A 21,268-nucleotide genomic window follows, 5' to 3' on the forward strand; every position below is an offset into this window, starting at 1 on the left:
GACACAATTGGCTGTGTCTGCGGGTGGGAAGCCGGATGTGGGTGTGTGTCCTGGTCGCTGCACTAGCGCCTCCTCTGGTCAGTCGGGGCGCCTTGTTCGGGGGGGGGGGTAGCGTGATCCTCCCACACGCTACGTCCCACTGGCGAAACTCCTCACTGCCAGGTGAAAAGAGGCGGCTGGCGACTCCACATGTATCGGAGGAGGCACATGGTAGTCTGCAGCCCTCCCCGGATCAGCAGAGGGGGTGGAGTAGTGACCGGGACGGCTCGGAAGAGTGGGGTAATTGGCCGGGTACAATTGGGCCAAAAAAGGAGGGAAAGCGGGGGGTCAAAAAGTGGTGTCACAAGGTTTCACAGTAATGGTCAGGGCCAGAGTCTGATACAGTCAATGGGCAGAGGTTGCCAGAAGGACTTCCTGGATGCTGGCCAGGCTCTAGTGTCTGCTTTGTCAAGTTCAGCACTGAACTTAGCAGCGCCACAGCTGAACATGTCTGTACAGCTCTTCAAAACGACGGGCATGCTCAGTTTCTAACCGTAGGCCGTGGCCCTGTCTCTGGAACAGAAGGGACAAACATAAAGAGGGTAAAATATTAACAGTGGGTGGGTGCTCAGGTGTATTCACTTGACCGCTTCTGTGCCGGAATATTTGTCAGAACAGGCATTCATGTTGTTCTTACTCGCAGAACTGTTTTAAGAAAACTAAACCAAAACTAATGAGCCCACATGACGGCTCCAAAGAAATGACTGGCTTCAGAGAAAAGAGACGTGGCCATGAGCACTGTGAGAAGCACAATACAGCACTTTATTGTTCATAAATGCGTAAGTGAAAAATAAAACCTAACAGAACATACACAAGCCAAGGATCACAAATTAAACACACCGAACGGTCTTATTGGAGAAAAACGCTTTCAGCTGCAACGGCATTAGTAACGTGTTTACTGTCTGCTCCTGTGGGGCAAAAATAAGGAGGTCAAAAATGTGGGGGGAAAAAACAGAAAGTAGTCTAGGTTACTAAGTGAAGACCTGCAAAAATGCTGAAATGCCCTTTTTATACTAACAAACAGTGAGAGAATAAGAATATGGGGAGCCATTGTTCTTGCAATAGAACCAAATTCGTTTAAAAGGAAATTTAAAGATAATTATAGTCAAGTTAACGGCAAAAAAACAAAAGCGATCAATTCCGTTCTTTAATTGCATTTATATATATATAGATATATTATTTTGCCAAAAAACTATGTTTTTTGATAAAAAATAAACTTAAACATACAAGAAAATACCAGCCACCAAAGCAACATCTATCATCTAGTGAACCAATGTAGAACATATAAGGCTAGCTTGTACACAGTAAATAGCAAATATTTTAAGGGTACATGTATGTCTAAAAGACTGTACAAATTTGTCTCAGTATAACTACATTGAAAATGATGGATCTCGATATTAACTGGTCAACTTAAAACCTAGTAGCTCACAACAACTCAACCTTTTAAGCCACAAGTGGCTAAATCGAAATGAATTAGTACTTCTCCCAAAGTAGTTAAGAGTATAGAAGGCAAAAAAAACAAAAACAAAAAAAACCCCATCTTTTCTAGCACTGGGTATCATCTCTGTTATCTTCCTTCTGTTAAAAGAAGAAAAATTAAAACTTTGTTCACAATCTTTACATCTTTACTACCTGCTTGTTGTGTCCTGCCAAGTAGCTTAAACTGGCCTTTTAATGTCTCTGGATGGCTTGTTTTAAATGACAGGGAACATCTCTCTCGCTCTGTCGCGCTCCACAACACAGACGCCCATCTTAATGCAACTGGGTACTGTACAGCTGAGCTCCTTCAGTTTGTGTGAGGCAGAGTTGTTGGCATGGATTAAATCTTAAGTCCCTGTGCAAGTCTTTATTTATTTTTTTCCAATATCAGTTCATTGGTCAGACCTGCTGTTTGCCAAGTTGGGCCCTGGCCCTCTCGCTTCGTGCCGACGATGGTACAAATTTCGGAATAATAATGGGTAGACTATCTCTCCCTTTAGACAGCTGTCTTTCTGGACCCTCAGGGGGACGAAAGCCATTCTCTAGATGTGCGCGGTCCTCCTCATCATCGTCGTCGTCATCATCATCCTCATCGTCATCCTCATCATCATCTGATACATCATCTCCATCAGAAATAACGTGGCCCTCCAACCCTGTCTCCACTCCCCGCTTAGCTCTAGAGAGCCTGTTGTTACCATGGAGATGCCCCTTCCCCCCTCCTGCTGCCTCATCCTTCTCCTGTTCTTCCTCATCGCTGTCAGAGTCAATGGCAATGGGTTCAGAAAGATCCAGAGGCCTTTTCTGCTCTAAAATGCTGTTGATTGTCTTGGTTTGGTCTCTGTTGGCACCATTGTGTTTGGTGACAGCTGGTGAGGCTTTAACGCCTGCCCCAGTCCTGGCCGGCTTTACCTTTTCTGATGGTGGCATGCCGTAATTAGTCACAATCAGCACCCTGCGTCTGTCGCCAGCCTGCTCCGATATGCCCATGCGGGTCCTGGATGTCCGTGGTTGCCTTTCTCTGCTCTCAAACACACAGTCCTGGTCAAACTCCAGCTGATGAGTGAGCTGGCTGACCTCATGCATGTTAAACCCAAGCAACACACTGACGTTCTTGGTCTCACAGGCCTGGATGCACTTCCTCCTCCTGGTGACAAAGTGGCTGGCAATATCAGACTTCCACAGCCACAGACTGGCCGCCAGCTTTTCTACCTCCCGCCGCGTTGGATAGGGTGCTCGGTTGAAATATCGTGTCAAAAATGCTTTTCGAGACTCATAGGACTCGTTTTCATGGCCTTTGGGGTCAAGAGCCAGGACTACAGGGTCATCTGGGTTTTCTACAAATGTCGAGGGTCCATTGCTGCCTGTTGGGTGGGCTCTTTCTCCAGGAGGACCCATCCGTCTCCGTTTTGGTTCATTACCGTCTGAGCCCTCAAAGCCGGCCCGTTTGAGGGCACTGCTCTGGGCCTGGCTGACACGTGAAGAGAGGGCAGGCCGGTTGTCCTGTCCATTCTGAGTTTTTCCTACACCCCGGCAGTGTACCAAGTGCAGTGTGATGGTGGAGGCGGTCATGTTACTAGTGTAGACCCCCAAACAGTGAATGCACTTGTAGGTCAGTTTCTTTTCAACAGGGTGGACAGTTTGAATCACCTGGTGCCTCTCTCTTAGGTGGTGGGCCAGTGCATCTGAGATAGGACCCTTGAGAATGGAGAAGCACAGAGGACACAGTGTCTTGCCTACATCCCGTTTGTATGGCACAGCTGTCTGTGGGATATTCTTAAGTGAGGAGCCATCAGTAGCCTCCAAGGGCATTTTAGATGACTGCTGAGGCACCGTTCTCTTGCTTGGTGTCAGTGAGGTGGAGGATGGCGATGTCAATGAAGAGGCGGCGTTGTTCTGGGCATGAAACGCCACTGACTCTTCCGGATTATCCCTCATGCTGTAGGTAGTAACAATCAACTGAACATTCTTAGGGTTTCCCTGTTGCAAGGTGAGGTCAAAGGTCAAGGGTGAGTCTGTGCGAGGGCCGACGGTTTCATCGGGGTGTGAGAGCCGCATGTGGGCCACCATCTTCTCCACATCATTAAATGTGGCACGGCAGTGTGGGCAGGACAGGCCGTGGATCAGCATGTGGTTGAGCAATGTGTCACTAGGCAAGTAGCGGTTGCAGTACAGACACTTGCTTGTGAAGTTGTGGATCTTCATGATGTAGATGGCCACAGCGGGCACCTTCTCTGCTTTGTGTTCCTTCTCAAAGTGAGAACTGTACACGTTCTCTGGGAAGAGCTCATTGCAGATGGTGCAAATTTTCCACTTCTGGGTGAACGATGTGCCAAGGAGTGAGGAGCCGCTTTTCTTGGCTGTGACAGAGGCTACCGTAGTAGCGGCTGCTTGGACACGGGAACCTAGTGGGCTGGATTTGAGGGAGGAGGAGGCGTTCAACACAATGGGATTCCGCAAGCCACCTCCAGAAATTAGCTGCTTGGCTGCCTGTGACTGCTGAGGCACTGAGACCTGGGCATTCCCCGGTAGTGTGATCCTCACCTGCTGTCCACCAATGGAGAAGGATTGAGTAGTACCAGCCTTTAGACCCATTGTACTCTGCTTCAGCCCGGACAGCAAACCTTGGGAGTTGAGGCCTGTCTTTGATGGGAGGATGATTCTCCCCAATTGCTGTGATGCAGCGGGTCTTGTGGAGGCCATCACTGCCCCTTTGGGGCCCATCCCAATGATTGTCTTTTCCCCTTGGGATTTAGGAGACACCATGACGACATTGGGTTTGGGTCGGGGGACCACCACATTGGTGTGTCCGATCATGGCGGTCACCTGGTAGCCAATCCTCTCGTGGTCCTCAATAACATGTTGGACAAGTGCCTCATACGTCCTTGGCACAAAGAGACACTTCTTGCAGTGAATCTGGTTACTGCTTGCGTTGTTGACATTGTTTGCGGTAGTACTTGTGTTATTACTCTCCTTGTTTCCTGTTCCACCATTTTGTGCGGAGGTCTTCTCCCCTGGTTTGACCAGGTAGGGCTGTGCCACATGTTGGAAGTGTTCCCGGTAAATGTGCTTTCGCACCACATTGTACAAAGGGTCCCTGTAGGTGCACTTCTTGCAGTAGTACACTGCCTGTTCCACACCATCCCCACTTCTCTTCATCACTCCGTCCTTCGTCATCATCATTCCCGCTGGTGCCGCCACCATTCCACCCGGGCCCTGCCGCACTGTGTTGTTGGGCATGTGGAAAAGTTTGATGTGGGTCTCCAGAGTTTTCTTATTGCCATTGTAGGTGCAGTAGGGGCAGTTGAGAAGAATTCTGCTCTCAAAGTCCTCACTGTGGACATTGCGGAAATGGCTCTTGTAGGCAGAGAAGTATTTTGATGAGAAGGGGCAGCCCGAACAGCAGAAAGGCTTTGATCTGTAGTCCTAGAGAAACAGAAGTAGAGAACAGAGGTTGGTCACACCAAGTTTCTCTTTCATAATTCTTCCATTTGCATTTACAATGAATGTAATACATAACGTTTTAATATTTGGAGCAGTGTTTTCGTTTACCATTGTGTGTGTTTCTGACAGATTGTTGATTTTGAAGAGTAATAAACATAAACACCAGTTTTGCATGGAACAATTTATTTGTGTCCGCATATGTGTTTGTTAAATACCTGGACTTTGGTGTGTGATGGCTCCCACATGCACACATCATCCCAGGTGGTATGCTTGATGTACACCTCAGGTGGAGTAAAGTCTTTATAATCCTTGTTAAACAACAAAACAAAAGGGGGGGGGATTATCAACAGATCAAGCAACGAAAAAAAAAGCTGTCGGTTTATAAGATAGTGATAGATGATCACTAAATCTGTAGAGGTATAAGGTACATGTGTAGGGATGTTACTTTAACCTTGGATTGCTTTCAGACTGACATGAGTGTTTGGCAAATACTCTTTTCTTTGCTTTTACTCGACACTGCAGTTGAAATTACTTGGTGATGCAAAATAGTGCAAGTAAAAGCTGACTGTACAGTTAAATTCTGAATGCAGTGCATGACTTTATGCTCCTCTTATTTAAACAAATTATTAAAAAAATTCTTTGAGGAAAAAATAAGGGTCATGCGAAGGAGAGCTGTCCGCTACCGACCAAATGCTAGTTTATTTTGAGCAAATGAAAAGAATACAACAGTCAATGACGTTACAAGTTTTCTCTGGTTATTCAAAAGGTAGGTTATACTATGTAAGATATACACCCTTTAAACACACAAGGGATCTGAATCAAAATAAAAACAAAGCCTGACTTCACCCACATCCCCCCTCCCCCTCCACAAACAGCACTGTGTGCACGCCTGCCGAGAACATCAACAGCTAACTCGACATCGGGTGTCAGTCCCTACTCCTTTCTTAGGCTACTCTACCTTTCGTGGGCAACAATTTTAATTTTTGTTTTATTCCTTGCCTTGTCCAAGGCTATTTTTGAGTCATATCAGGGGATTTTTCAGTGTGATGATGGGCTACTCTTCAGTCATTCTCGCAACTTGCTTCTCTCCTTTGTTGAACAGCATGAACTTGAATGCTGATTAACGAGGATTCGGGCTCCATACTGGTGAGCTTTAAAAGGGAGGAGCTATTTTACGGTCTGACATTCCAAAACAGACAGCCAAATACAGACGACAATAACAAACCAAACCAGAAGTTAACTAGATGCAAGTTCATTCGAGAAACAGGTTACTACACCCACTGGGCCAAATGTAACGCTAAATTGTGGTGAACTCTTAAATTGTATTGAGTCCTGTGGGCCCAGGTACCACGGCCCTGCCTGGAGCTGTGCCCAAAGACGTAACACTGAGGGCGGTCTAACAGGACACGGAAGCGGGGCAGGCTAAGCTAACTGCTAGCCCATGCAGACCAGCAGTTCCGACAGTCATCCTGGCTGGCGTTCGTTCTCCTGGACAGTGATTTTTTGTTTAGATATATGTGTTAGTTTGGATATATGTGTTCTTGTAGTTTTTGGATATGTGTTTTTGTCTTTGTGTTGCACTGCTGTGGGCTGGGGGAAATTATGTTTTGTTTCATTCCATGTGTGCAAGTGCATGAAATGAATTGACAAAGTTCAGATTTCTGCCTTTAAACACCATCTTAAGTGTTTCTGTGACTACCTCAAAAAATAAATACATTCTTAAATACGGAAAGCATAATTACACAGAGCTTCTGAATGAGTCGCAAACACTTCGGATTTGTCCTTTATGGTTGCTCTTACACACCGGAGAACATCTAAGCTCCCCATCCATCCATCCATCCATTATCCAAGCCACTTATTCGAATTCGGGTCGGGGGGATGCTGGAGCCTATCCCAAGAATCATTGGGCGGCAGGCGGGGAGACACCCTGGACAGGCTGCCAGTCTGTCACAGCACTGACACATTCACACCTAGAGACAATTTAGTATGGGCGATTCACCTGACCTACAGGTCTTTGGACTATTTAATTAATTAACTAATCTTCAATGGGATAATATTTACTGTCAGAGAAAATTGTGCATTCTTCGTTTTTTGTGGAAGGGACCAACAAATCTGAGCACGTCTGTATATGGACTGGCGGCGTGTGTGTGTGTGTGTGTGTGTGTGTGTGTTGGCCCTGTGTGATGGCCTGGCGGCCTGTCCAGGGTGTCTCCCCGCCTGCCGCCCAATGACTGCTGGGATAGGCTCCAGCGTCCCCGCGACCCTGAGAGCAGGATAAGCGGTTTGGATAATGGATGGATGGATGGATGGATTATTTATCATCCATTTTCTTCCATGTCTTTGGAGGAAACATTGAAAGTGAAGAGACTGGTGACACATTGTCCAAACGATGTTCAAATAACACAAAAGGACAAACGACAAAATCGTAAGTTTGTGTTACTTTGTTTCAATGAAAGGAGTGGCTAATGGCAAGTGTAGCTAAGAGATTCACTTTTCTGTTTCCCATGCTAGCTTTTTGGAAGAGACACGATTTGGACCCAAAAAGGAATTGGTGATTTGAAACATTTATCTGACAAAAATTAGGAAATGTGTATGTGTGTGTGTGTCCCATTTTTTCTAAGCTCCGCATTTTAATGTCGTACCCACAACATTGCTGACCAACGCCTAAGCTTCTCTTTAAGCCGGGGACAACTCTAAATGGTGAATGAGAAATCACAACATGTTGGTGTCTGGTCACCAGTTTGACACCATGGATCATGCTGATGATTAGATATGCTGTCACTGAATATGGCCACATTGAAATGTATATTATTTCATATCATCTACGGCATCATTTTAGGAGTCCAGTCCAGAGGCTCTTGCATGCAAAAATGTATGCTGAGCACTTTGGAGGTGAGAAAGACAAAATGTTCTTAATTAATCCAGCACTGACTGTCCCAAAATGACAATGTTTGCTCACACAAGAAAACAGAATGTCAATCTAAAGGTACAGTCCTATGCTGTTACTCACGTGAAGCTAACTTTTTTTTTTTTAGAAGAAAAGCTCATTATTAAGCACTTTTTTGCCCATATCTGCCTACTCACATTTCGAAAAAATAATTAAAAAAAGGACTATGGATGAAGACAACAATGATGGTGGTATGGGGGGGGGCTTCTCAAGTCTACCCAGACAGTTTAGTTGTTTAGTTAGCTAATGAAAGAAGAAAGACACTTTATTTTGTAATTTTTTTCTTTTCTCTTTTTTTGTTTGTTGAACTTTCCACCTTTATCTGATAGTGATAGTTGAGACAGAAAGAGACAGGAAAGGTAGGGGACAGAGAGGGTTGACATACAGCAAAGGGCCTGGGCTGGATTTGAATCCAGGCCGCTGTGGTAAGGACTCAGCCTTATGTGGTACGCGCGCTCTACCAGGTGAGCCACCAGGGCGCTGCTTGACGTTCTTTTCTTACAACGAATTTTATTCTTACAATCAATGTGTTCTCTGCATTTAACCCATCCGACTGTATAGGAGCAGTGGGCAGCTGCAGCACCTGGGGACCAACTCCACATCCTCTTTCCATTGCCTTGCTCAGGGGCACAGGCAGGAGTATTAACCCTAACATGCATGTCTTTTTGATGGTGGGAGGAAACCGGAGCACCCGGAGGAAGCCCACACAGACACGGGGAGAACACGCAAACTCCAAACAGAAAGGACCTGGGACGGCCTGGGGTTTGAACCCAGGACCTTCTTACTGTGAGGCAACAGTGCTAACCACTGGGCCGAATCCCAATGCCTCTCTACTCGTCTCACATTTTATTGGTATAATGCACTGGACCCCGTGTGTTTGCCTTTGTCACAGGGAAAATTTTTTTTAAGATTATATTTCGGCCTTTTTTTTCACCTTTATTAGACAGCGACGGTGAAGAGGCAGACAGAAAATGGGTGAGAGAGAGAAGGATATGACATGCAACAAAGGTCACTGGCTGGAATCAAACCAGCGACAGTTGCAACCATGTAGCACGCATGAGCTGTAACCATTCCACTACGGGGGGCACCAGGGTCTTGTTGTCTTTCATCCTCACATATGACATGGGGAGTTCGAAGGGGGTTGATTGTAATGCGTATCAAGAAAAAAAAAAAAAAAAAAACAGAACTTCTTTCTAAGCGGGATAGTGTGATGCGTCTCAGTTTTGTTGATTTCATCATGAAGGCAAACAGTTCTACCACCCTAGACCTATATCAACATGTTTTCAGTCCCCCCCCCCCCCCCCCAAAAAAAGGTTTACTACCCTTTTAATTCCAAATAAGAGCAATTTTTAAACCTCACCGGGAACTGAAACTGATGCAAGAGGGACTGGGAAAGAACTAAAATAAATAAATAAATAAATAAATAAAGCTATTCAGTTCATTATGGCTAGTGCAGAGAAGTAATTGCTGACAATACAGAAATACACTAAGCATGTACATGTTCTCACCTGGATGTGGTCTTTACAGAACTCCAGGCCAATGTCTCCCAGGACCTTCTTGACATTCTTCCGGGCTTTCCGCAGGCTGCCCAGGTTATTGACAGGGAGCTGAAACATTCTGCACACCTGTAGAGCACACAGGGACACGGTGTCAGCAATAGGTAGGTGCCCCTCATCGGTCAACAGTCGGTAGACCCAAAAGACACTGAGCAGAGCCAGTTGGTTGATGCAGGATGTTTAATCGACTTAAAAGGTTTTTTTTTAAGTCCAGATCCTTTTAGCGAGCCTAGCCCCCATTAACATGTTGTGTAAACTTAATTTAACATAATACAGACAAAAATTTCACTGATCACTTCAGTGTTTGAGAAATTCAATTTCAGCCAATCATTACATCCATTATGAATGGTCAACAAGCACTGTGTAAATGCAGTCCATCTTCATCACCTTTCTCCTTCAGCCATTCCAGGCCTATCTCTACTTTTTTATTTTGGGGGGGGGGGTTCCCCCTTTTTCTCCCCAATTGTATCTGGCCAATTACCCCACTCTTCCAAGCTGCTCCAGTCGCTGCTCCACCCCCTCTGCCGATCCGGGGAGGGCTGCAGACTACCATGTCTCCTCCGATACATGTGGAGTTGCCAGCCGCTTCTTTTCACCTGACAGTGAGGAGTTTCACCAGGGGGACGTAGCGCGTGGGAGGATCACGCTATTCCCCCCAGTGCCCCCGACCGACCAGATGAGGTGCTAGTGCAGTGACCAGGACACACACCCACATCCGGCTTCCCACCCGCAGACACAGCCAATTGCGTCTGTAGGGACGCCCGACCAAACCGGAGGTAACACGGGGATCTGAACTGGCCATCCCTGTGTTGGTAGGCAACAGAACAGACCGCTACGCTACCCGGATGGCTGCTATCTCCACTTCCATTAGGTGTTTGAGGAAACTGGGAAACGCCAGTGTGTGCAACGGATTATGGTCGGTGTCGTTAATGCAACGATGAACTGTGTTGCATTATTCCAGCAGGCTAGACACTGCATGTTTCTGCCCTCAAAAGATAACAGTACGCACTGTGCATTATTTTCTTCGTGGCACCAAGCTCAGAAGAAAAAAGTCTTCTGATTTTCAATGTTTCTAATAACTGAACCAATCTTGAGCGCTTTTTAAACACCTTAAGTTAACCAAATTTCGGTTAATTGTCCAGTGCTACTGCTCTCACAAGTGTATGGGTTTGCAGTTGGTTGGGACATACTGCACCAACTGCAAGAAGCAGTTCAACGTTAAATGGGGCTCTATTCAAAACATATTCTGAATAAACAAAAAATAAATAATGATACTTGTGACTATAGTATGAGCTTTCCATTTCTGTTAAAGAGGTAGACTTGGGGCGCCCAGGTAGCATAGCGGTCTATTCCGTTACCTACCAACACGAGCATCCCGGTTCGAGTCCCCGTGTTACCTCCGGCTTGGTCGGGCGTCCCTACAGACACAATTGGGCATGTCTGCGGGTGGGAAGCCGGATGTGGGTATGTGTCCTGGTCACGGCACTAGCACCTCCTCTGGTCGGCCGGGGTGCCTGTTCAGGGGGGCGAGGGAACTGGGGGTAATAGCGTGATCCTCCCACACGCTATGCCCCCCTGGTGAAACCCCTCACTGTCAGGTGAAAAGAAGCAGCTGGTGACTCCACATGGTAGTCTGCAGCCCTTCCCGGATCGGCAGCGGGGGTGGAGCAGCGACTGGGTCAGCTCGGAAGAGTGGGGTAATTGGCCAGATACAATTGAGGAGAAAAAGGGGGGGGGGTAAAAAATAAAGCGGTAGACTAAGTCATAGTTTTCTAAAGGTTTAAAGGATTGCCCCGTTGGACTATGTTGAAACCCAGTAAGAGGAGTCGGCAAAGTGCTAAATTTCTCAAACCTTAAATTTGTCTGTAAGGTTCTAAATGACATTTAATCACATTTTCAATTGAGATCCAGCCTAAAAGAAGTGAACCTACCCCCAAAGCATTGTAATCAGTTAGGGCTGATTAGGGCTGTTTGATAAATCATAATTTGATTAATTCGAATTTATGTTCACACACAATGCGAGTCTGAACTACAGAATCAAGATTTTATATGATGATGTGAGCAAATGCAGAATTTTACTACTCTGTCAAACTAACGATGCTCTAATTTGTCCATCTTCACATTCCAGTTATGCCAACAAGCCGATCTGCCATCCACATCGCAGTTTACATTACTGTCAAGACTCAAGTTATGTTGTTAGTCAAGTCAAGTCATATTGTTAGTCAAGTCAAATCAGTTTTATTTGTATAGCCCAATATCACACTTTACAAATGTGCCTCAAGGGGCTTTACAGCAACACAACATCCTGTCCTTAGACCCTCACATCGGATAAGGAACAACTCCCTAAAAAACCCTTTAACAGGGAGAAAAAACAGAAAGAAACCTCAGGGAGAGCAAGAGGAGGATCTCTCTCCCAAGACGGACAACGTGCAATGGATATTGTTTACACAATTTACAAAATACAACATTGAAAGAGGATAACACAATTATAAACAGTGACATGACGTGCACGATGACGCACAAATTACATGCGGTCGTTTTGACCACTCATGGTCGTTTTAGGTAGCACTTATAACTTTTTTGTGCAATTGATCTAAAACTCATTTTAATGCAAATGTATGCAATTTTAGGAGCATTCAGGGAGCGACAGGTCTGTATCTTTTTTTTTCTTCTTCACAAAGTTATTACTTTGAAAATCCAGAACCGCCAAAATGACCGCCTTGGTCATTTTAGTAGTTTTTAAAGTTTAAAGTTTTAAAGTAAAGCAATTGTGTTACACAACAAGAAAAGATGGCACAGGGGCATCCGGGTAGCATAGCGGTCAATTCCATTGCCTACCAACACGGGGATCGCTGGTTCGAATCCCTGCGTTACCTCCAGCTTGGTTGGGCATCCCTACAGACTCAATTGGCCGTGTCTGCGGGTGAGAAACCAGATGTGGGTATGTGCCCTGGTCTTTACACTAGTGCTTCCTCTGGTCGGTCGGTGTGCCTGTTCAGGGATGGGGGGGGGGGAACTGGGGGGAATAGCATGATCCTCCCACACGCTACGTCCCCCTGGTGAAACTCCTCACTGCCATGTGAAAAGAAGCGGCTGGCGACTCCACATGCATCGGAGGAGGCATGTGGTAGTCTGCAGCCCTCCCCGGATCGGCAGAGGGGGTGGAGCAGTGACCGGGATGGCTCGGAAGAGTGGGGTAATTGGCTGGATACAATTTGGCAGAAAAAGGGGGGAAAAATCCTAAAAAGCTGGCACAAAATTTTGCTAGAACTTTTGCGCTTGCATTATGTTTGAATACATGTCTTGATAATGCCAAAACGTTGGGCCTAAGTCTTGAAATAAATGAAAAATAGCGAACTGCAATGGTGTTTTGTGTCTTGCTTATCAAGGCATCCACTGTGATGTATTGAAATCATGAGCCGTATCGAATCGTGAGATTTGTGAGTCGTCCCACCCCTAGCTGCTATGTGTAGAATTTTTATTTGATTGTATCATCCTCGGATATCTTGTAATCACATGTTCGTCTGTAGAAAAATGAGATAATCGCGGTGAAAATTGGTTTACAATGTAACAATTTCATTTAGCAGATGCTTTTTCCTCAAAGTGACATACATCTAAGAGTTAATACAATACAAGCAAGGATCTAGTCAGGAGACAACACAAGTGCCAAAAAACGTTTACTCTGCATTTAGTTTTCACTCTGTGTCCACGGTCACGAAAACCCACAAATACTGCTGTTGTTACACAGAAATCCGTGACCTGTAAGATTATATGACCATGTCCTTAAAACGTGCCATTTTGGCCACCCTCCAGATGCTAATCCTAATCTTAACCACACAAAACCACGTCTAAAAATTAACTATCTCCAACCTAACGCCTAAAGCTGAAATTTTCTAACCGGTGTATCCTGGCTGAAAGAGTGTGTTTTAACAGCATGGTCATAATCTGACAGGTCACACATTTTTTGCACTTAAACGTGCTAACTGCTTTACAGCAGAACAAAGGTGTTGGTCAGTGCAGTAAAATAGCAGATGTATGGCTCTCAATTGCTTTCACTGAAGCTACAAACACTCATTATGGCAGACGGCGTGAGCATAGCAGAAACTTCAACAAGAAAAAGGCAGAAGAAGCCTTTTTTAGAGGACGCTACAAAAGCAAAGGAGTGTGATAGAGCGCAATCAAAAAAGACTAAATCTTGGCTGGACATTCACTTGCCGGCGAGAGCGCCGAGGGCTGAAGGGGTTCACGACTGACGTTGAGCTGGCTTTCTTTCTCCTAAACATACAAATGAAACACCATTGAGGGTTTCAATGTGCTACCAAAACCTTGTAATGTCTGGACTGGTGTTGGCTATGTCTGTGGTTGTGTGTGAGGGCATGGTTTATTTAGCGGAGTCAACAACCTGTACATTTATAGTTATGTAGCTAGCCTAACTTAGCTAGCCTGTATGTAACTTAGCGAGTGTAACTTACTGTAACTTAGCTAACTTAGCTTAATGTGACTTTGCTAGCCTGAGAGTTGACCATGAAACGCAAACTTTCCCCGACGCGAGTTGTCCAAATGGAAAAACTAACATTGCTACCTTCTGAAATGCCGTCCTAGTGCCAATAAGCAGTGCAGCTCTATTTGTAGTGTTTTGAGCCAAGGGACACTAAGTGAAAACCAAACACAGATTGAACACATTTCTAACATTGTCTCATTTTTCAACAGACGAACATATGTGCGATGAAAAGATATTCAAGGAAGGGCAAATGGGTGGCGTGGCAGTCTATTCTGTTGCCTACTAACACGGGAATCGTCAGTTCGAATCCCCGTGTTACCTCCAGCTTGGTCGGAGGTCCCAACAGACACAATTGGCTGTGTTTGCAGGTGGGAAGCCGGATGTGGGTATGTGTTCCTGGTCGCTGCACTAGCGCCTCCTCTGGTCGGTTGGGGTGCCTGTTCGGGGGGGGGGGGGGTAGTGTGATCTTCCCATGTGCTACATCCCCTTGGCGAAACTCCTCACTGTCAGGTGAAAATAACCGGCTGGCGACTCCACATGTATCGGAGGAGGCATGTGGTAGTCTGCAGCCCTCCCCGGATTGGCAGAGGGGGTGGAGCAGAGATTTGGGATGGCTCGGAAGAGTGGGGTAATTGGCCAGATGCAATTGAGGAGAAAAAGGGGGGAGGAATAAAAGATATTCAAAGAAGATACAATTACATCAAACCTTCTACACATAGCAGCTTTACAGACCTGGTATTATACCCCCGGGTGCACAGGTAACGAGCCATACAAGCAAATTAAAAATCTAGCCACTTGTGACATCTGTTGTGACATCACAGTCACTGTGAAGGTAAAACATGTGTGAAATGATTGGCTGGATTTCATCAGTCACCTTCCAATGTGACAACACAACAGGCTAGATATTTAAATTGGTTGTATGGCTCATTACCAGTGCACCTGATGGCGCTTTAAGTTTTTTTCAATAAAATACGTAAATATGTTTGAATTATGTATTGGTCCTTAGTCTGTGTGGAGAAAAACTTGTTTAAAAAAAATCGCTATTCATCTGCAAGCTTGAATAAATGTAGATTTGATCTTTAGGCCGTATTGCCCAGCCCGAGAAAAATCTGCCCTCATCAAAAGCGAACCTTTCATTTAAATGACTCAATCCGACACTTACTAGGAAGCTGTATTCATTAGTAAGCCATTAGTATTCTCAGCCTAGTATGATTTCAATGTTGTGGCCAATTCCCAACATGGTCCAGGTGCCATTTAGAACAGCTGTTCAGATGTGAGCAACAGGTGAGTTTACAGCACCCGTGTCGCTCATGTTAGTTGTCGTCACATCTGTTGCAAGAGAAAAGTAATGTTGTTACTCTCGAGACCGGAGCTTTAACATACATGCGGGGCCATTAGGCTACGTTTCTGTAGCCTCTTATCTGAGCAAAGGCCATGTCGAAATCAGAAAAACCCAAATATTCACAGACTTTCAGTCCCTGGCTTTGTTAATATTCCTGCTTACTTAAAAAGACAAATGTTTTCCATTTCCTACTAACACAGGGATCGCCGGTTCGAACCCCCGTGTTACCTCTGGCTTGGTCGGGTGTCCCTACAGACACAGTTGGCCATGTCTGCGGGTGGGAAGCAGGATGTGGGTATGTGTCCTGGTCGCTGCACTAGTGCCTCCCCTGGTCAGTCTGTTTGGGGGGCAGGGGGAACTGGGGGAATAGCGTGATCCTTCAACGCGCTACATCCCCCTGGCGAAATGCCTCACTGTCAGGTGAAAAGAAGCAGCTGGCGACTCCACAGGTATTGGAGGAGGCATGTGGTAGTCTGCAGCTCTCCCCTGATCGGCAGAGGGGGTGGCGCAATGACCGGGACGGCGCGGTAGATTGGGGTAATTGGCCGGATACAAGTAGGGAGAAAAGGGGAAAAAATGAAAAAGAAAAATTTCTATGACAAATATAAAATCTTTTTTCTCATCTATTAGTTTTCACCATCAGGGGCAATACTAAGGAAACTTTATTTTCCCCCACGAATGTGAATAGTTTAGACCTAGCTAATCAATTTAAGAGAAAATCGTAAAAGTAAGGGGTGTGTCACCCCTAATTTTAAGACTCCTAAGTTTTCTGGTTAACAGTTGTTATTAATGAAGTGTTTTGACACTAAAACTAGCTCCTAAATCTGCAAAACATTAGTAGTGAAGAGGACCCTGAAATCATCAAGACCAAAGCAGACCAGTCCCAGAAGGGGCTGCTGCCATCAACAGCTGCTGCTCTAACTGGAAGGTCAACATTTGATCATTTCTTTCCTTCCATGGACAAGATGTACAAGAAGTAAGAGCCGGTCTTGCATCCAACTTGTTTTTTATTCATGTTAGCACGGTGATATGCCGGCTTGTTCCCATCAGCCATGGTCACTCTATATTATCAATGAAAAAGCTGCATTTTAAAGCCTATAGAGCATGTCTGGTCCCTCCTAAATATTTTAGAAGGCACCAGACATTTAAGAGGCTACATTACCTGAAAATAAAGATCCAAGTATTTTCATATTTCATTTCATGTATATACTCAGTGGCACTAGTAGTAGCAGTAGTATATAGTGAACAGCACATAACATTGTCTTTAAAAATAAACTATTCGGGGTGTCTGGGTAGCATAGCAGTCTATTCTGTTGCCTACCAACACGGGGATTGCTGGTTCGAATCCCCGCCAGGTGTACCTGCAGACACAATTGGCCATGTCTGCAGGTGGGAAGCCAGATGTGTGTATGTGTCCTGGTCGCTGCAGTAGCGCCTCCTCTGGTCAGTCGGGGTGCCTGTTCGGGGGGGGAATAACGTGATCCTCCCACGTGCTACGTCCCCCTGGCGAAACTCCTCACTGTCAGGTGAAAAGAAGCGGCTGGCAACTCCACATGTATTGGAGGAGGCATGTGGTAGTCTGCAGCCCTCCCCGGATTGGCAGAGGGGGTGGAGCAGCGACCAGGATGGCTCGGAAGAGTGGGGTAATTGGCCAGATACAATTGGGGCGAGGGGGGGGTTAAATAAATATTTCTTTTGACTCTAGCAACATGGTTTGTGCCTCCTACCATTGCATTGTCAGTCAACTGTACATTGTCACATCTTTGTTCACGTCTTGACAGATCTGCCTGTTGTGGTAAAAATGTTGACCGAATAAATTTAAATGGGAGCTTTTAAGCAAGTGTATGGACTCTATTTTTGTTTTCATAGTCCTTTTTAAAGATCAGCACCTTACTACAAATGCTTTGTGGATGCAGCCAATCAAATACTTATTAACGGTCTACTGTATTGACCATGTTCAAATCCCTTCCAAAATGTTTCGGGAACACATTCAATCCAAACTTTTTCCCCCCCAAAGAATTCACCGACACAGACCGGTCCCCTGTCAACCAATCGTTGTGGGCATCATACGTGAGTGCGTTCATGAAGCGTGTTGCGATCCATGGCAACGGGGGTCAACCCCGCCCTGTCCTCTTAAGACCACACCCTTCAATCAGTTTTAAGAAGGAATGTAATTTAGTCACACATACACGGGTATTTTTGAAAACGTTCAGCACTGTTTGAAAAAAAAAATCTCCGTCCAAATGAAAACCCCAAAACACATGCTACAACACAATGAATGGGCTGTCAAGAGCACACCAAACCAATAGGCGGTGATATAACCCCAACCCTAAAGCCATGTTGGCCAATCAGAAGCCTGAAAATAAGCCAACAACAAGCCAAAAACACAGTTTTCCCTGTCTACACGTCAACACTGAAAACGGAGTTTCTGAAAATCTTCACCCTGGAAGGAGTTTTCCAAAAGGTAAATTTTCAGTGACCAAAAATGTAGTTTTCGTGTGGAGAAAAGGCTAAAACCCATAGAAAAGGCTACGTTTTCAAAAATACCCACGTACGTGTGAACTAGGCATACGTGCCAAGATAAAATACTCCATGAATACAGCCCCTGGCCTCGTATCTCAATTTACATTGAGACTTTATTAAGGTCAAAGGTCAACGAGTCACACGCATCCCAAATGCAGTTCAGTGACAACCAACTGTTTGGCCCCAATCAACTTCTGTATCACCACAGCAATTTCCCCTTCTAGAAATCACCACAACATGGACAGCTGAATTGTATGGTTCCACTCACTAGAGGCCTTGTGATGAACTGAGAGAGAGAGAGAGAGAGAGAGAGAGAGAGAGAGAGAGAGAGAGAGAGAGAGAGACAGAGAGAGAGACAGAGAGAGAGACAGAGAGAGAGACAGAGAGAGAGAGAGAGACTGTGTCTGACTTCCTGGCCTTCTGTCTCACATACTGACAAACAGAAGGAAAGAGGAAAGGGTGGGTGGGTGAACACACGAGTGAGAGACAGGGAGAGAGACAGACAGAAAGAAGGGAGGGCAGACAGACACACACCCTCACCCACTTCCCCTCTCTCTCCCTTCCTTGCTTGCTTCCCCCCACTGCTTGTAGATGGCGCTAGAGGGGAGCACTGCCTCCATTATGTAAGCCTCCTTCTAGTCAGCCTGCCCCTTTTCTCCCAGCCTCGCAGTGCAATCACAGAATGGCGCCTCCTATTGAGTCAGTGGCCGCCTCTACAACATGTCTGCAGTGGAGGGGATGGGGGAGGGGAGGGGAGGGAGGAAGGGGAGGGACAAAAGAGGAGATGAGGGAAGGGGGAGGGGGACAGAGAGGGGGGAGAGAGAGAGGGAGGATGGGGAGAGGGGGAGGGGAAGCGTGTGAGGGTAGGAGTGAGGGAGATGGGAGTAAGCGAGAGGACAGAGAGACAGCGAGGGAAGTGGAGGGGGAGGGGAAGGTGGGGAGGCAGAGGCTTGGAGGAGAGGGAGGGTGAGGAAGAGAGAGAGAGCGAGAGGAGGGGGAGGGGAGGTAGAAAGAGGGCAGAGGAGTAGAAGAGGGTGAGGGGGGTGTGAGGAATGGAGAGGCTGGAGTGAGGGGAGAGAGGGAGGGTGGGAGGAAGGAAAGGAGAGGGAAAAGCCTAGGAGAGACAGGAGGGAAGGAAGGAAGGCAAGAGGAAAACTGTTCAGCCCCGCTGTAGGTAGCAGACAGAGTACACTGGGGAGAGGGAAGAGACTGTGGCCTACACACCTTTACCAAACCACATCCCATCCTCAGATGCTCAGTCAGTCCTTCGCAATTACTCTAAAATCAGTTCTGTTCACAGCTACATTCCCTGATCAGGGACACCCGTTTTGACGGAGCAGGCTGATGGGAACAGAAAATGACAGGGGCATTCACTTCGACTCCTGCGAGATGAAGAAAAGTTGCAGCGCCCAAAACGACATATTTCTAAGACTGAGGGCAACGCAATCAATCTGCCTTTACACACAGTGGTTAGGTGTGTCAGGACGAAGCGCACCTGTCAAATAACCAAAAGAACTGGGGGGGGGGTGTGGGGGGTGCGTGTTTGTGTTTTTTTGGAGGTGGTGGTAGTGGTGTGCGTGTGTTGGGAGGGGAGGGGAGGGGAGGGGAGGGTGGGGGTGTCTAAATAATCCGCCACTCGCCTTGACCAGTAGCCATCTGTGTTTCCGTACCCCCCCCTCTTTTATGAAACGTAAGGTGTCAAGGCATCACGACCCCGGTGTCAACTACCGCTGAAGCATCTTGTGAATGAATGTGGATGGAGCTGTTGATCTCATATGCCGTGCTAATGCTAACCGACGGGTATAATCAGACGTTACCCGTACGCTGCCCACTACCCCCACTAGGTCTAACTAGAGGAAAAGACTGCAAAATAGTCACAGCGTCCCTGGGTAAGGCAGAGATGGGAAAGACCTCGGAGCCATGGGTAACGAGTCGTCGTTCACCCGATTTGTGAGCCTCTGGATCCGATCTGAATGCAACATCTGGCAGGATCCGGATCGATAGCCCGTGTTGGGGGGGGGGGAGCCGCCGCTGACAAAGAAGGGAACACACACACACTCCTCGGGGTTAGCATGCTAAGCTAATTCTCGCCAACAACACAGGGCTTCACCGCGCCAGTTTCCAGCGTCTTCCCCCTCCGCAGAACCACAGCCGTCCGGACCCCCCCCCCCCGCTCGACGCGGGTGGACTCGACACGGGCGCGCTCTAACTTTGGGTCAATCTCGAGCCTTTCGGTCACACGTAATAACCCCCCCCCCCCAGCCAGCTAGCGGGAGACGAGCCGAGTTACTTTAGCGTTAGCTGGCGCCCCCGACGCGAGCCAGCCTACCGCCGAAGCTAGCGGGGCAGCTAACGCCGACCCGAGGCGGACGCTACCGGGCTTTCCGGCACCGCTTGCCCGGACGCGACGAACACGTTTTACCTGCTCTCGGATCCTCCGCTCGACCGGGTCCGGGTGAATCAGCGACGTCGCCTCGGCGAACTGTGGCGCGGCTGTATGGGACACTCTTCCACTTTTCTTTCCGGCTCTCCCCGGGGCTGCCGGGCGGGCGGGCGGGTGAGGGGTGGTGGTGGGTGGGTGACCGAACCGAACCGCCTCGCCGTCTAGCCTCCCAAACCGCCTCGCGCTTGCCGCCGACACGGGGTGTCCTCCTCCCTCCGCTCAGCCGACGGATAAACGGACCCGCCGAACCTCATTAGGTCATTTTAAACTCCCGTTCCGAGCGGGGATGAACGTGGACCCCCCCGGTTTCGAAGTTAACGGCGGGGGGGGCGGCGGCTGCTGCTGCTGCCGGCGGCGTTCCCTCTTCTTCCAAAAAAATTGTTTTTGTTTTGTTTTTTTTTTTAAATCGACTCAACTCGGCCTTTGATTGTTCGGCTACTGATAACGCGTCCCCATTCTCTTCTCTGACAGACAATACAGCCCGAGCCTAGAAACTGCCCTATCCAAAATGGCGCAAATAGAGGAGCGGAAGTGACATATGTTTGATTAGCATAAAAAAAACCCCATTGTGAGATCCTTTGGGGGGGGTGGGGAGGTCACTCATTACAACTCTTAATTGGGCAATTTTCAAACTTAACCGCTTAGCGGGGCGATCTAGCGGGTAGCTTTGTCGCGACTTGCGGAAGACCAGAAGATCCCTCCGTCGCTGCGCCCGCACCTAAGGGGTAAACAGGCCGGCGCGGCAGTTACCGCTGTGACCGACAGCGGGCGCCCTCCCCGTTCGGCGTGTCGGGCCGGGCGCATGCGCCGTGCGACTACATCTGGCGCTCCCCCTCCCCCGCAGAGGGTCGGATGTGCACACTGCCTCAGCACTCGAGACCTCCGGGAGTGTTGTCTGGGGCCGGCCGGCCGTAGGTGGCGCTGTACCGTGCCAGTTTCGACTCTGCTAAACCGGCCGGGACTACTTTCCGGAGCAGCGGCTGGGGTGGCCCCCAAG

General features: G+C 47.3%; 1 protein-coding gene across 1 annotated transcript; it reads right to left on the bottom strand.

The window, feature by feature from the left end:
* Nucleotides 1-775: 775 nt before the first annotated feature.
* Nucleotides 776-20,763, bottom strand: adnpb (activity-dependent neuroprotector homeobox b). Its single transcript, XM_056274472.1, has 4 exons — nt 20,251-20,763; nt 9,415-9,531; nt 5,175-5,267; nt 776-4,941 (listed from the first exon to the last, which is right to left on the bottom strand). Exons 2-4 carry the CDS (start codon nt 9,520-9,522, stop codon nt 1,918-1,920), a joined length of 3,225 nt encoding a protein of 1,074 aa, XP_056130447.1. The 5' UTR covers nt 9,523-9,531; nt 20,251-20,763; the 3' UTR covers nt 776-1,917.
* Between the last annotated feature and the right edge of the window lie 505 nt (nt 20,764-21,268).

This window comes from Lampris incognitus, chromosome 2 (assembly GCF_029633865.1).
Source record: "Lampris incognitus isolate fLamInc1 chromosome 2, fLamInc1.hap2, whole genome shotgun sequence".
NCBI lineage: Eukaryota > Metazoa > Chordata > Actinopteri > Lampriformes > Lampridae > Lampris > Lampris incognitus.